At 31.8% G+C, this 16,485-nt stretch overlaps 1 protein-coding gene across 2 annotated transcripts; it reads right to left on the reverse strand.

The window, feature by feature from the left end:
* Positions 1–801: 801 nt before the first annotated feature.
* LOC114379913 (MAR-binding filament-like protein 1) lies at positions 802–5,062 on the reverse strand. Of its 2 annotated transcripts, none has more exons than XM_028338733.1 (4): positions 4,663–5,062; positions 3,370–3,413; positions 3,133–3,273; positions 802–2,880 (listed from the first exon to the last, which is right to left on the reverse strand). In XM_028338733.1, the coding sequence occupies exons 1-4, from the start codon at positions 4,904–4,906 to the stop codon at positions 1,114–1,116; spliced, it is 2,196 nt and encodes a 731-aa protein (XP_028194534.1). In that variant the 5' UTR covers positions 4,907–5,062; the 3' UTR covers positions 802–1,113. The 2 variants fall into 2 exon arrangements, with proteins under 2 accessions (XP_028194534.1, XP_028194533.1); XM_028338732.1 differs by having other exon boundaries at positions 3,370–3,416; positions 4,663–5,061.
* Between the last annotated feature and the right edge of the window lie 11,423 nt (positions 5,063–16,485).

The raw sequence follows: 16,485 nt of genomic DNA on the forward strand, positions 1-16,485 counted from the left end.
AAATGAAAATATTATTAAAGTGAGTTCTAAGCACAAGAAGTGCCCGAACATGTTCAAGTAGCAAGCTCATACATAATATATATATATATATATATATATATATATATATATATATATATATATATATAGTGAGAGAGAGAGAGAGAGAGGTTGTACAAATGTCCTCGAGCTTCAAACTGAGGAGTGAGGAGTACAGTGCTCAACTACTTATTTTACATGCTCTTTAATGGAAAAGCATATTAATCACATTTCTCATCAGTATCCATGTCAAATAACGTAAAAAAGATACGTTGTAGGATTTTGATATCGGTTACTGTGAAGAATTGCCGTAAAAAAGGTAACTATTTTTGTCTGTTTTTCATTTTCTGCGAAAAAGATTACAACTGCTTTAGGTTTATATTACCTTCATGCTACCAGAACTTGGAAATGATATGCATAATATTTTGCTAGATGGACTAAAGCTTGAATAACAGAATTTCATTCTACCACATGCTGATATCAAAATGATGTTTTAACATATTAGCTGAATAGATAAAAACAACATCCGACAAATGAAAATAAATAAATGCTAGTAACACTTTATAACACATTCCTAACATACTCTGTTATTGGTTAAAAATGATTGGTTAAATAAGATGTGAAACTAATAAAAATTTATAATTTTCAATAAATTTCAATCAATAAAAAGTGTGTTAGCATTTCTCAACAAATAAAAGAGATGGGAGGAGGCAGAGTTAACCAAATCACCAATGGTACAGTTCAGGAAAAAGAGTAGTGGTGAGCGTATTGATTTGCTTGATAGACAAGGAAAAGTAGCTGTATATACACCAATGTTTAATGTTGCAGACTATGGTTAGTACACGTATTCTCACCTTTTTATAGGTTTTACTATCAATAGAAAACTATCAGAATTCAGAAATCAACTATCCAAAAAGCTTAGCTTAACAATTCCTACAATGCCATTTCATTTGTACAATACTATTGCAACATGAAAATATTTGCATGCCAAAAGTGAATAGAGTTCGACATCAACTGGCTTCCAAATAGTTCATTACAGAATATCATGATCCTGATCGGAATTTTTTTAATAGAAAACTCTCTACTTTCTCTATGTTATTGTGGGTTAGCCTTTCTTCTTCTGACAGTCTTACGTGCACTTACAGTAACCTTGTTTTCACCTTCATCTTTCTGTTGCTCATTAACAGCAACTTTTGAAGAATTGACCTTGTTTTCACCTCCATCTTTCTGCACTTGGTCATTGTTAACAGCAACTTCTGAAGAATTGATTCGACTCTTCAAGCGCAATATCTCACCCTTGGCAGAAGCCAATTCCTCTTCAAATTTCTTACCTTTTTTCCCTAAATTCTCTCTTTCTTTGCCAAGTTTCATGATAAGGTTATGAGCATCTTCAATGTTGTCTTGGGCCTCTTTGCATGCATTCCTTTGGTCGGTTAGGGACTTAGTAAGCACCTCTTTCTCTTTTTCAAGGCTAGAAACAAGAAAATTAGCTCTCTGTAGTTCACCAGAAAGGATCACCGCATTTCGGTTCATTTCTTCTAGTGATTTGGTCGCCTCCTCCAGGTCCCTCTCAAGAGGTTTTCGGGACTCCTTGTCTTTTGAGACTTGCTGCTCTAATGCTTGTAAATCTTTGTTCAAAGAAGCAACTAACTGTTTTTGTTCCTTCAAATCCTCTGCTGTGGTTTCAGCCTTTTTGTAGACATCAATTAATTCTTTTTGTAGGCTATCATTCTTTTCAAGAGCAGTTGTTAGTTCTTTTGACACACCTTGCAGCTCTGCTTGTGATTCCTTCAAGTGTTCCTTGGCAGTTGTAAGCTCACTTGCTAGCATTTGTGCCTCATGTTTTCCATCTTCAAGGCTTCTCTGTAGTGATTCTTTAACTTCAGTGAGCTCAGACAAAAGCTTAGAGACCTTGAGCTCAAGCTCTTTGCGCAGTTTAGTTGACTCAGTTAGAAAGTTTTCCAATTCAGCAAACTCATTTCTTGATTTTGCAAGATTCTCTTGGGTGACTTGGAGTTCATGCTTCAAATGATTCACCTTGCTAGATTCATTCTCTAGAGCCTCCTTCAAATCATCTCTTTCTTGGGATAAATCAACAATGACGGTCTGGTTTTTGCTTGCTTCACCTAGGGCAAGTTCGAACTGATCCTTTAGCTGATGAAGCTCCTCATCTTTTTCTCTTAAAACCTTAGAGTCCAAAGCAGCCTTCTTTTCAGCACTGAGCTTTAGGACATTGTATTCCTTCTCGATGACATCACATTTACTCCTAAAATCATTGTTCTCAAGAGTTAAGGAACTCACTCTTGAATTTAGTTCTATCACCAAGGAATCTTTTGCTTCTAGTTCCTCTTGGCTTTTCAGTAGTTCATCTTTCAGCCCTTGAATCTGCAATTGAACATTGGATAAGTCATCCTTGGTTTGCTCATAGGTAGAATTCAAACTCTTCAATTGCAACTCCATTTCTGCAAGGAATGAATTAAGATTTTGAACAACATCTTCTTTGCCCTTGAGGTCCACACTCAGCAGATTGATTCTTTCCTGTAAAACTCCAATGGAATCTATCTTTTCTTTCAAATTGTTTTCAAGATCCTTTTTATCAGTATCAGTCTTTGAAAGCTCAGTTTTAAGTTGGCCAATTTGAAGTTTCAGGTCCTCAATCAAACTTCTCTCGCTTTTAAGCTCCTGTCCCAAGCGTTTAATAGTACTGTTTGCAGAATTCAGTTGGTTTATCAATGCCAGTTGCTCTTCCTTTGCCTTTTCAACCAGCTTGGCTTGTTCCTCCTGCTTGTTCAGTAACTTCAACTCATAGTTCTTCTTCAAGGAAACAATCAGTTCTTCCTTATCCTTTAGTTTGCTGCTCATCTGTAAACAGTAAATTAAACTGCTTAATTTTTAATAAACAAATACTCGAAAATGATTTTTAGAAGAAAAAAAATTAAATCAAATTAAATGGAAAACAAGCAGTCATTTTTTATCCTTAAGTAGCAGAAGGAGGAGAATACTCCCTCATTTCCCTCTTTTACTATATGATTCTTTGAGAGAGAGAGATTCCTCAAAGGCTATAACACACATCTGACCAGTTTCCAAGAATCATAAGAGTGCATATAAGCTTACTGTTTCTATTGTTGCAACAGCAGTGGACTTTTCTTTCTGAGCAAGTGTATAGAGAGCACCCAACACACCAGAAGAAAATATTCCAATTCCATTCAGGAGAGTCAGAAAGGAATTTGATGGTTGGTCCACTTCAGATGCTTTCTGTCCATAGAAACTACAAAGTTTAGTCCACACTAAACACCCAAAGCACAAATAAGATAAGCAAAAATTTGTATCTGATCTTAACCGCACACAAACCTCGGCTTCCTGGTTATCCTCTTGCGTCTTCACCTCAGTTTCTTCTGCTGCAAGGAGAATGAATAATTACACAAGTTACTACAAAAAAGAAGACTGTGATGCTTTACTGAACATTTATAAATGGTAATATACTATCATCGACATCCCAGACTTAAGGCAAGGACATGGAAAATAAAATGCAGCACCACACCTGAGGTCCCTGAAATCCAATTTTCCCTTGGGGTGTAAAGGGCAGACCTCAGGAGGCATTCATGAATAATAAAAATATCTAATAATAGAGCAAGGGCCAAACATTGCGTGCATAAATACAGAAGGGGTCCAGAAAGGAAAAAATGGTGACCTACTTTTGACATGTGTATGGAGCTCTAATGGTATGCAGTAATGGACGTAAAATGATCAGCCATTCCTTTGAAATTAACAAATCAGTCCAATAATATAGAACATATCATAAGCAAAAAGTAGCAAATCAGTAAGCTTTTTTCATCCATTCCATTATGAAGTTTCTAAGTATCCATTTATTTTTCATCCTTGAAGAAAAGAATTGAAAATTCTAGTCTTTACAATATTCTAGATACAAAAAAGAAGGAACAAGCATACTCACAAGTTGAAACTGCAAACGATTCTATTGCATTAGCATGGAAACAAGTTTTGAATTTATTTTTTTTCTGAATATTAAGGGGCAAAAAAGGAGGGAACACCTATTACATATTCCTATCATTTCTGATCAATTGCATGATCACTGCTCCATTAAAACTCTGCGAGTTTAAAAATGCTCACAAGAATCAAAGCGTGCATATCTAGGAAGTGATTTAAACACTTTAAATCCATATCTCTTTAATTCAAAAACAACACATTGCATTCAACCAAACAAGTATCAATAATTGAATCTTGGCTCCTAATCTTGAATGCTACTGAGCTCGGACGCATGAGCACTCCTAAAATTCTCAAATAATGGAAGTTAGAGTAAATCTACTCCAAGCATCACAACAATAATATAAATTAAAAAATAAAAAACAAGAAAATGTTTCAGTAATGTTATAAGCCAATCCGGGGGAGGATACTATTCTTTTTTGGGGCTACTAATTACAAATTCACTCAAAATTACGCGTCCTATGTAGGCTTTCTATTGAAAGAAAATCCTATTCAAGATACGGTCACACTTAATGTGGACACCTCTATTCGAATCTTTTTTTTTTCACCACATAAATACAATCACATTATTATAAAATAAAAACTACGGTTCATATATGATATATGAGTGATGAGTAGAGTAACGGAAGAAAAGCAACTTACTTGGGGTTGGGGGTGGAGGTGGGGATTCAAGAGCAGGGGCCCGCTTCAAACGGCGAAACGGAAGAAGAGCGATGCTCGACAAAAGAATGGTTCTTTTGTTACAGACTGGGTCTTTGTCTTGCTGGCCCAAGCACGAAGAAGTTGTGGAAGCTCGCAACTTTCTGAGCCCAGAAGAAGAAGAAGAAGAAGATGGGAATTGGTAGAGGGGAGAGTGGAGCAAGCAGAAGGTACTACTCGCCGCCATCTTCTTGCTTACTGAGTCGCAATGCGCCACATACAATGTGAATAGAGTGCTATGCTTAGCGGGTTTTTGAGCATGTGATGGGATGGTGATGCCCAATCTATCTGACGCTTTTCTTTTGCTAAGGATAATATATGGTTGGGAAAGAAGAACGATAGGAAATCAACACACCGGAAAATAGAAATTGTTGCTTTTTTTTTTTTTTTTTTATATCTCATTTCTTATTCGGATGGATGGGATCTTCTTTTTTGGTTGGAAAGAAAAACTGAATAGGAGAACATGCAATTTTATTTATTTTTAGTTTTTTTATTTCGTGAAAAACATGCAATTATTTTGAATCACTTATTTATTTATAATACAATTTGAGTAACTTTATTGTTTTAATATTTTACTTAAATATATTTTTCATTATTGTGTTAGTGTTTTTTTTATTTTTTGTTCCTGTAAGTTTATTTTTTTAATTTTTAATCTTTGTAAGTTGTCATTTTTTTTTAATTTTGGACTTTTTAAGATTTTAATTTTTTTATTTATAATAATCATAAGTTTACGCTTATAGACCAAAAACTTAGAAGGACTAAAATAAAAAAATGAACTTATTGAAACCAAAAATAAAAAAACACTAACTTACCATAACAAAAACATATTTAAATAAGTCTTAATATTTTGTCATTTTCTGTCTAATTAAGAAGAGACGGCTTTTTTTAATGCTCGCAAATTCTGTTTTCTCCCTATTTTGTCTCCTTAATTAAACAATGAAAAAAAAATACTTCCGATTTCTTTTTATTCATTTTTTTTTACTTTTTTTCTTGCCTCAGATAAAAAAAGCATATAAGTGATATGGTTATGATGTGTGAATTATTTAGGGGCTAGGATTTAGGAATACTGTTAAATTAGTTAATGAATCCTCCACAAGCTAGAATTGATTTCTTGCATTAAATATTATATGTAGTTTTTGTCTGGCCGATATTATTTACAGGAATCAATCATGTTCGAGAAGTAAAACTATAATGAACGACAAATTGTTCCTTCAAGTAAATTATCAAAAATTTTGAATAATAATCCTAACAATTTTATTCTATTAACTAAAATATAATCTTTGAAAATATTTAATCTTGTCTTATTCCTTTACACGAGCATGGGTCAGTTAGGAAGGAATCAAAGGATTCACGAATTAAATGCTTTGACCCTTGAATGTTAGCCAAGCAATGGCCTAGAACTAGGAGATGTATGTATTAATAATGACAAATGAGCAGATACTGCAGATAATACAGTGTTAAGCCTCATGCTTAACATGGTTATCATTCACATCACACTTCATATTATTATTATTATTATTATTATTATTATTATTAGTCTATTTTTTTATGAAATAATAGGGAATTCAATACTTAACTAGCTGCCTTGTATTAAAAAAAATGCTTCAGTTTTCACAATTTCGTTATCACTTATTCAGGTTTAATCATATTAACAAATAAATTCAAGATATTTAGGTAATAATATTACATATTTATTCTTATGGGTATAATGGATAGTAACGATAATTTCACAATTTTATTATTTTTCCCCCGTAAAAAAGTGGAGTTGCCCCCATAAAATGATTTTTTAAAAGAAAAGAATATAAAAAAAATATATATATATTGTCATGTGTTCATTCATACGGAGGTATCAATTAAAGTGTTAGACTTGTATGGAGGAGTAGAATAATTGGACACTTAATGAGAAGTGTCTAACACTTGTCAAATAACTATCATGGACATGTCACTGTTGAAAACGTATCCCACATTGCGACAGTTCAAATAGGACTGGTGTTCATGCTTCACAGTTCAACTCAACACCTAGGGTGGCATGGAGGTCCATTACTATCTTGGATCTTGGCACAATTATCCATTATAAAGCAACACTACCATGTTTTCATTATTCCTTCACCCTAACTCTAGAAGGAGAAAGGGTCGAAAACTAGGAAAGAACAGGGAAAAAGGTTGTTGGAATAAATGCGGCGACCAAAAGGCTAAATGGGGATTCCGGTGGGGGATAGTTTTTGTTATCACTCAACCTACCTCTAAATATCATGTAAAATGAGAAAAAATATAAATAAATAATAGATTGAAACTGAAACCTTGAGTCAAAGGAATCCTGTCAAACTTGTTTATATAGATAGGTAGTATTAATTACACATCATTAGAAGATATTTCATCTAAATCATATCTTATAAATAAGATATCATATCTTATATCATTATACATTAAATTCCTTATTCTCACCACCCAAAATTTAAACTATTAAGGACTTCCAAATTCCAATTCCCCACCTTTAAATTAGAATATTTTGAAACAAAAAGTAGTTTTTAGAGCACCCAAGGAATTCTCTGCATTAGGAAATGCCAATAATAACCTATCACTAATTAAGAAAATTATAGAAGAGAAAAACTATCAAAGGCAAAATATAACCTTCAAAAGGAAATTTGAAATCATTCATACTTGTATATCATTTGTAGGTTACTGACTTCGCCCATAAATAATAAAACCACATAATATGAAGCTGAATTGGATATACATAAACAAGTAGGTACACAGAAAACCGATTATCACATGATCCTGATGAACCTAAACCTGTGGCCAAGTCATATAAAATAGCTACTGAAATTACCAAGGCAAGTCATCAGAAATTTCAACCAGATATGCTTCATCAGTAGATATCATAATGATCCATTCTTTTCACAGCATATTCTCAAGATAGATAATATTCCTCCCCATCTGTGGCATTTAAGAGTTGCACAATAGAAAATAATATGAGAATTAGAAGATTTGAAGTTCCTACTAACTTCAGCAAAAATAAATCATTTCCAATACAAACCAAGAATTCCAATTTACATATCTTCTTTTGTCTTCTTAAATAAGAAAGTAACAGCCACAGATTGAAAATCACATAGCAACAATAAGCAAAAAATTCAATGCATATTTATGGCAGAATTAACCAAATCATAAGTGAAGCACCGTAAGTTTAGTTATAAAACTGATTCACTAAAGCTCTATTAAACATAAAAATAAATAAAAATTATTACCCAAAGAAGTAAAAACCTTAGCACGGTGATAATAAGAGGAGGGATCGCATGCAATCTTAAGATCTGTACAACACTCTTTTTCTACCTTCCTCTCCAATTGTGTGAATCAAGTAGGTTGTTCAGTACATAAGTATGTAGATGCAATCATGTTGCATTCAATCAGTAAAAAAATAGGGGAGACAAAAAAGAGTGTAAGATATTATCTGTACAAGCAAATAAAATAATAGTTTAAAAATCTTTCAATTTTCTTTACTTAATAAACAAAAACACACACAATCATCGACACCAAACTCGGAATGACAAATGGGTTTAACAAATATAAAAAAGCCAGGTACAACCACTGTTGTTGACAGGGGAAAAAGAAACTGCATTTGATCTATTTTTGAAGCCAAACCTAAAGTGATATTGATGTACCTTCACAAGGGTTTCAAATCTGCCTCTCAAATAAGAAAATCTGTTCTTGGTCCAGTATAAAGCCAGGGCGCAACTGAAACATCACAAGAAAAGTGTAAATCTTTAAAGTATTAAAAAAGGTAGAATCGAACAAAATCTAGGGTGTCTAACAATAAGGGAAAGAACAAAATAATTGATTGCTATGACGCTTTAGTTTTATATACATTAACAATTGTTCAATGATACAATGCCCCACTCTTTAAGTGCCTGTGTGATATTCGTCTATATTTTCCAAAAATGTCATACAAAATTTCAGCAGACTAAAAACCTTCACTACATTCTTCAAATAGAGTTCACAGCAAATCTTAATCAATCGACCGATGACCATTCAATAAATAATGCATTCAATTAATCCAGCCACCCACCAGATCCATATAGAATACACTTGATAAAATATGCTTATGGAAACAATTCATAAGCATGCAAATGCTAATGTACTCTTTCTTTGATAAAACAAGATCCTGGTACTTCCATCTTGCATAATCATACAACTTATCACAGGGCTGTTTTAAACAGGTGCAACCTATATATCTTACAAAAGAATAATTTCATGCTCACCTAATCAAGCCAAGATAATAAGTAACCATCCAAAATGGAATGATATTTTGGAGGTACTAAAGAGACAAAGTAGGTAAAATGATAATGAATAAGGGCAAGAGCACATCGATAAGATATGCTACGTATACGCACATAACTCATGGATTCAGAACATAGTTTGGTGGAAATATATCAGTTATCCTACAAAGCCAGACAGATCGTCATTCATCCACTATAACCTAAAAGTTTGTCTAATGTCACATGTATATATAAACTACAGATTCATGATGGAGGAGTTTCCTTACGCATCCTTATCTTTCCTCTCAGATGCTTCAATAAGTTCAGCACATGCACGTCTTACTCCTTCTGCACCAATTCTGCAATGAACAAGGAAAAACACAGAAATTTATTACTCAAACCATCTAAAGTCCAAACTCTAAACAGCAATAATAATCTTGTCCCACCAGGTGAAATTAGCTACGTGGATTACACGAAGCCATCAGGATCTGTCAAAAGTTAGAAATAAAAATAAATAATTAAAAATTCAGGTTTATACACTTAGCTCATTATCATTGATGTGATGTAGAAAAACACATCAATAATAAAATTTTGTAATTCTTTTTGAAAGAAAAAAATCCAGCAATCTCCATAGATGATCAACGTGATGTATTGAGATTATAAAAGTGTGATGAACTTTATGTAAGTGACAAATTGAGTATGTATTAAATTGTGAGATCACAAGTGTATTGAAATGTGTGCTATGAACCGTACAATCACACAACTAAAAGATCTTTTAAGGGTGACGAGTTAATGTGCAATGAGTATTATGATATGATTCATTGTGGGAATCCGATGAGTTAAATCACTTTGAGGCGCGACGAGTTAAAATTATTTTGAGAACAATTGAGGAGTCGTGTGTTTTGTATAGTTTATAGATAGAGTCTACGTATTAAAATGTTTTCTGGGTTAGACCTGAATCAAGGAGGAGAGACCTTGACGGACTCTTCGAAGTCTAGGCCTTGGGGGTAAATACATCTGATTTGAGTGCTTCTTTAAGTCTGTGTCGATCTCACATGGTTGGAGTATTCTCATAAAACAACGTAACTCTGAATGGTCTTTCTATGATTTTACCTAGTGAGAGTAACCTGACTTACCAGTGTGTGATTTGTCTTGTCATGTACTCTTGGGCACCTGATGATGTTTTTCACTAACATGATATCACATTGCATATAAGATTGAGTCTTAACATATTTGTTGCATAACGCTGGTGTATTGATCGATACTTATTGGTTGAGTGATATTGTGTTTTGATCCTTGAGTACATGAATGATGTGAAAATGTGTGAGACATGTAGTGTAAATGTGATGTTACGCAATAAGTGGTAGAATGATGTGAGTTGTGTTTAAGTAAGTTGTATTTCATTTATATGATATGTATATCTACATATTGTCTTGTTTCTCTCTATTAGTTATGAATGTGATAACTCACTCCCTATGTTCTGTTGGTGTTTGGATCCTGTGATGATCTTAAACTTTGTGTTCGTGGGAGTAGATGATTAGGTGAATGGTTATAGAAAACCTCATGCTAGAGGACGCTAAGACATAATGCTCTGATAGGATGTGACATTGGGGTATGAGTTTGTGTATTAATTGCATGAAGTTCTGGACATGTAGTTTTTATCATTTTGTTTCACATAATGAGTCTTTAGTTCATTCTTTAGAGTTTTTGATGATCTTGTTTTGAGCCGGAGATGTTTTCATACCCTTAATTGGTAATTTTTTAATTTAGTGATTAACGCAAATGTGAATATTTTACCCACATGGATTTAATGATTTTATTGAATAAAATTGAATTAATTAGATTCTATATTTTATGTGTTTTTTTCATTTATATGCATGTTCCGTGAAACTCCTTCTTTAATTATGATTGATCTGACCATTTTCTTTAGTTAGAAGCTAAAAAGAAAAGACTAATGTTGCGCAAAAGAATTTCAAAAGAAGAATCTATTCATCTCCTTAATTTGAATGACAGCAATCAAAGCATCAGGACTCATCTAAAAGTGACTTCCTTCTAGCTTGACATGTTACTAAAAGATTCTATAGGAGATCATTTTAGAACTTCTAAATCATAGGAACCAATTTAGAACCAAAAACTAAGTTAGGAAACCAAACATATATTTTAGCCTAAAATTTATTCATGATTATTTACATTTTCCTCCACGTGCGGCTGCGTTTCCAAATACTCCATGGTTCACATCATCTATTATACAATGGACATAATACTTCATTTTTTTACACAATGAAAATAAAAATAATAATAATCACAAATCAAAGTCATTAATCACACCATCATGTGTCTCTTCACGTTTCACCCATTTGGAATCTCATATATGGGTTATTAGTCTCTCAATATCACATGTCAAAATAATTATGCATCTACATTAACGATTATGGTGACTCTTGAACGAAAGTATGTTCAATGACTATCAAAAAAATACTTTCGAGAACAACATACATCAATTCTAGAAACTAATTTCCATAACTATAATCTGTTAAAACATTGTTCCGTAAATTACTTTCCAGAATTGATATATGTTATGGAAAGTAATTTTCAAAACTATGTTTTAACAAATAAAATGGTAGGATTGAAAATAAAAATTATAAATAGAAGGGAGCAGTTGTACTTAGCAAACACAGGACATGTAAATAGAAAGTGCCTTTCATTAATTCCGCATGTAAACTGGGCTCCACCCAGCAGTCTTTTTTTCAGTCTGATCCAGTATCTCTTCCTTTGTTTCGCTTTTCTTTTCTGATTACATTTGGATTAGGCCTGAAGTTCTATTACTTGTTGTTCTCATTATTATTACTGGGGGTAGGGGAAGAGAGGCCCCTCTCTAAATTTTTTAAATAATAAAAAATAGAAGTTAAATATAGTTAATAAAAAAATTGATAGAATAAAAAATGATAATATAAAAGTAGAAAGAAATTAATGTAAGTTAAAAGAAAAATTTAAAAAGAAGTGATTTAAAGGTAAAAATGTCCAATGAAATATGTACACTAAATGAGATAATTCTCATTATTAATAGTTATAGATAATTGATAATAAAAATAACAACAAAATTAAATTAAAATAAAAAAATTATATATCATAATTATAAATTTACTCAACATAAAGTTTTTTTGTTTAACTAAAAAAATATTTTCAATGGAATATGGATTTAATCAAATACAACACATTTTTCCCCTGAATTTTTAAGTGACAACTTGATGAGTACAAAGAGCTGTTTTAGTTTCTTATCATCATTAATGATGACGACGATGTCGTTAATAATAATAATAATAATAATAATAATAATAATAATAATAATAATAATAAGATGATATTTATGTATTTATTTTACTTTATTGGGTTTTAGTTGTATATTTTAGCGTTCTTCATTAATTTATTTATGTCATTAGAGTTAAGTATATGCTATCGTTGTGAATTTTATTTATTCATTCGTTTGTTCGTTATCTATACTAAAAATACAATAAGCTAGTTCAATTATAAATAATATAGAAATGAATTAATTAAGATCAAATATTTGCAAATCATCATATAAATATTTAATGTAAGATTTTTTTTATAATAAAAGTATGTTAAGTTAGGTATGACAGTTTTAATCTTTCGCTAGTATCACATGTTATGAAAATTGGTAGTTTCAGTTTTTTAAACATAAAAACACTTGTTTAAAGAAAATCAATTATTTTAAGAGGATTAGTTTGGATGTGACACATTTGCTATTTTTTTAATGGCTGCTAATTTCATTTTCAGTATATATGGGTTGTGACAATTCAATTTTTTCTTATAAAAAAATTAAGTTCAATAATTAAATAAATCCATTTTCAAAAAACAGAATAAATTTAACCAATTCAAAAACAATACTCAAGTAACAGAACTAAAAGAATGAGTAAAGCATTTGAGTATTGTTTAACACCCTACACCTAACTTGCCAATGCTTTTAAAATTGATTCTCTCTATGAATCAACTAAAATAAATAAACATTGACTCTATATGGGACAGAACTCCATGGTAGTGCCCGAAAAAACGTGAAAGCAACATTTGTGTGCGGTCTCACGCTTAATACCAAACAAAACTCATCAAGTTTCTGCTCTATTGATGTACTGCATGCGTGTACCTCCCTTAATTAACAGTCAATCCTTTATATTTAAAAAATAACTACTGAACCAGGAATTTGTCTACCTTTAATTTTAGTTTCCGAAACAAAAAATGAAACATACATTCCATTCTAAGCACAAATAATTAAAAAACTAGGATAGACATGACAATGGGGCGGGTCGGGTACGGGTATTGTTTCTCCAATCCCTTACCTCGACTCCTCAACATATTCCCATACTCGTAGTCGATACCCGACGGGTTTGAATTTATTATCCCATCCCCGTATCCGTCGGGTATCGGGTATCCCCAACCCCGTTCCACACACCATTTGGAAAAATATTTTTTTAAAAAAAAATATTAAAAATTTGATTTTAGAAAAAAATAAATTGATTGTTAAACATTTATTTTTATCTACTTATATATCAATAAATTTATTATAACGCGTGTGTCTACATAAATAGTTAAGAAAATAATATTAAATTATGTAAAAATTCTAAAATAAAATTAACTAGTAATAAAAATTATATGCCTTTTGATTAAATTATGTAAAAATTCTAAAGATTTTAAATGGCGAGACGGGATCGGGACGGGTCTAGTAATCACATACCCGTACTCGTACCCGACTTTTGATTATCGAGGAAAATTCAAACCCGAACCCATACCCGATCAACTTAGGTATTACCCGTCAAAATCATGACGGATTCGGATGGGTACCCACGGATACAGGTTTTCTTGTCATGTCTACTCTAGGGTAAAAGACATATGTTTATTAAAAACTCGTTTTATTATGTCTTGAAGAACTTGTTTTCACAAAATCTAATATCCATACTAATTAATTAATTGGTGCTATATATGCCTAGTTATTTTAATTATTAATGTCAATTTGGTACGATCAGTTAGTTAGACCATAATGTCACAGGAATCACTATTGCAATGGCGGAGACTCTATAAAAACGTGTGTTTTTATTTTTTTTAATTTTTTTTACTGGAGACCCATTAACAACTTGATTAAAGCATACTGTGCATTATTTTGTCTCTTATTAATCCGTCAGACCGTCAATCTGGCCAAAACAGGCTCAAGTTAATTCAAATCAATAAGAGGTAGTATTGGTTTATATATATTATTGAGGACAAAAATTACATGCAATAACTTTGGCTATATGTGGGTGTGATACTTATATGAATGCTAATGCTCAAAAAAGCTATTCTTAGTTTTTCATTGTTTGAGCATTTGATATAAACATTCACAAAGACTTATAGCATATATGTTTGAAATTAAACACGTTAAGAAGTAAGGAAAGTCATAACTATTAGTTTCTTTAAAATAAAAAATTAATCTAAAATATGAAAAAATACATAAAAAAATAAGAAACTAAATAATACACTTAGAGTTAGGAACTTGTTTTCAAGCATACTTTAAACATTAATAGTCAATTGGATGTGTACCGGAAAAATCCCTAGATGTTGCAAAACACGCATTAACAACGTAGGAATATTATTTGTGTAATAGCTCAGATAACAAATTATATAATTAAAATAGAAAAATATAAAATATAATAAATATATTATATAATAAAGATAAATAAATATATAAAATAGTGAATAAATTGTTATATGAATCACAGAAACCTTTATTTATATGGGGCATATTCATTCATAAGGTTTCTCCTTTTGCAGTAGTGATTGATATGTAGTACTACTATCATGCTTGACACGACGGACCCATTAATCATAATTGACAATAAGAATCACGTTCAAATTAAATCAAGCTTCTATAAAAAAAAAATTAAATCAAGCTAGCCACTACGAGTATCGAGAAAGTTGACGAAACGGTTGGGCTGCAAGCATGAAATAAAAACATGACATTGAAAAATGGCACACAGAATTTAATGTAATTTTATGCAAGGACATGCATGCAGCGCGCATAATTTATTTTATTGATTTCTCTGTCTGACATTAATAAAAGCTTATGCTTTCGGCCAAGTTAGGCTTGCAGCTTGCTTGGTGTACTTGCGTTCATAATTTGATAAAAAAAAACTACAACTTTGTAGTACATATATAATACACTGCAGAAAAGAAAAACCAAATCAACTGAGGAAACCTCTATAAGTTTAAACATATATACTAAACCTACGTATGTGCTGACACGTACATGTTATTCTGCAGAATTTGTGTTGGATTATTCGGTTATTTATTCCTCAACAAAGTGAAATGATGACATGAGATCCAAGTCATTAGAAACCGATAGATTGTTGTGATCAGTCCAAAACCCTAAACCCTAGTGTAATTCTTTTGCCCAACACATTATGGAGTGATATAGTTTTAAATTAGAGATCTAGAATTAGAACAACTGACATATTTAATTAAGGTGTTTTTAAGTTTGCTGAATATAATATTTATTATGCAATAGCTTTTATTAAATAAGATTTTTCTCGTAAACATTTATGTATAAATTATTTCTATAATTAAAAAATATTAATTTATACAAAATGATTAATAAACAATCTTTTTTTGCCATTGGTTAAATGTTAATAAAAAAACAGCGAGTCCTAAATTTTTCGTGTTATCTGTCATGCAATTTTCATCTTATTTTCTGTCAACATTTTTTTTTATCTTATAAAAGCAACACCCTTTTTCCCATAGCGATTAACTATTTTTCTCCCATTTATTTATCGTCCACAGATTGATCTTTTAATTATGAGCTAACCATAGTAGCATACACCCAAAATATGTTGGTGCAAGTAGTTTCTCCGTTGAATTTTACTTGGTGTGACCAATGGTATAATTACCGTATTATTTACGTACACAAGCAAGTGTACCAATTGCAACCATAGCTAGTAGAAATGGTGAGAAAATTAACATGCTGGTTGATGTTAGATTTCATCTTAAAACTAATTGGCATTAAGTGAAGTTGTCCAACAGATATATAAATCGCACTCTAAGGATTGAGGCAACCGATGTGGGACTTGGATATTTCTCAATACACCCCCAGCTCATCGCAGCAGATCCCAAGATCAGAACCTGCTCTGATACCATGTTAGATTTCATCTTAAAGCCTTATTCCTCTATAGTTGCAGCTTTTCTTTATATCACATCTAACTTGAAAACTATAGTCTAATAATGTATAAGTAGATAGTAGGTCGACTTTAAACCCCAGCGATGGGGCACATGATAAAATAGAAAACCATCTTACCAATTGATGTCCCCCAAATATAGTAAAAGATTCCATCATTTTGACTTTGAGGGCATATGCCATGAGAGAGTAACATTTATTTATGCATGTCAGAGGAAGCTTTTTATCTACACATAAAGATTCCTTATCAATGCCTCACATTTATAGTATCTTTACAAGCTACATCAAAAGAACTAGTAA

Source organism: Glycine soja, chromosome 12 (genome assembly GCF_004193775.1).
Source record: "Glycine soja cultivar W05 chromosome 12, ASM419377v2, whole genome shotgun sequence".
Lineage (NCBI taxonomy): Eukaryota > Viridiplantae > Streptophyta > Magnoliopsida > Fabales > Fabaceae > Glycine > Glycine soja.

Excerpts from the sequence above, each read along its gene's own strand:
- LOC114379913 (XM_028338732.1), bottom strand. The coding sequence starts at position 4,906 with ATGGCGGCGAGTAGTACCTTCTGCTTGCTCCACTCTCCCCTCTACCAA. Across the intron at positions 3,417-4,662 it reads ACCTCCACCCCCAACCCCAA|CAGAAGAAACTGAGGTGAAG; the intron begins GTAAGTTGCTTT and ends TTCTCCTTGCAG. Across the intron at positions 2,881-3,132 it reads CTGTTGCAACAATAGAAACA|ATGAGCAGCAAACTAAAGGA; the intron begins GTAAGCTTATAT and ends TACTGTTTACAG.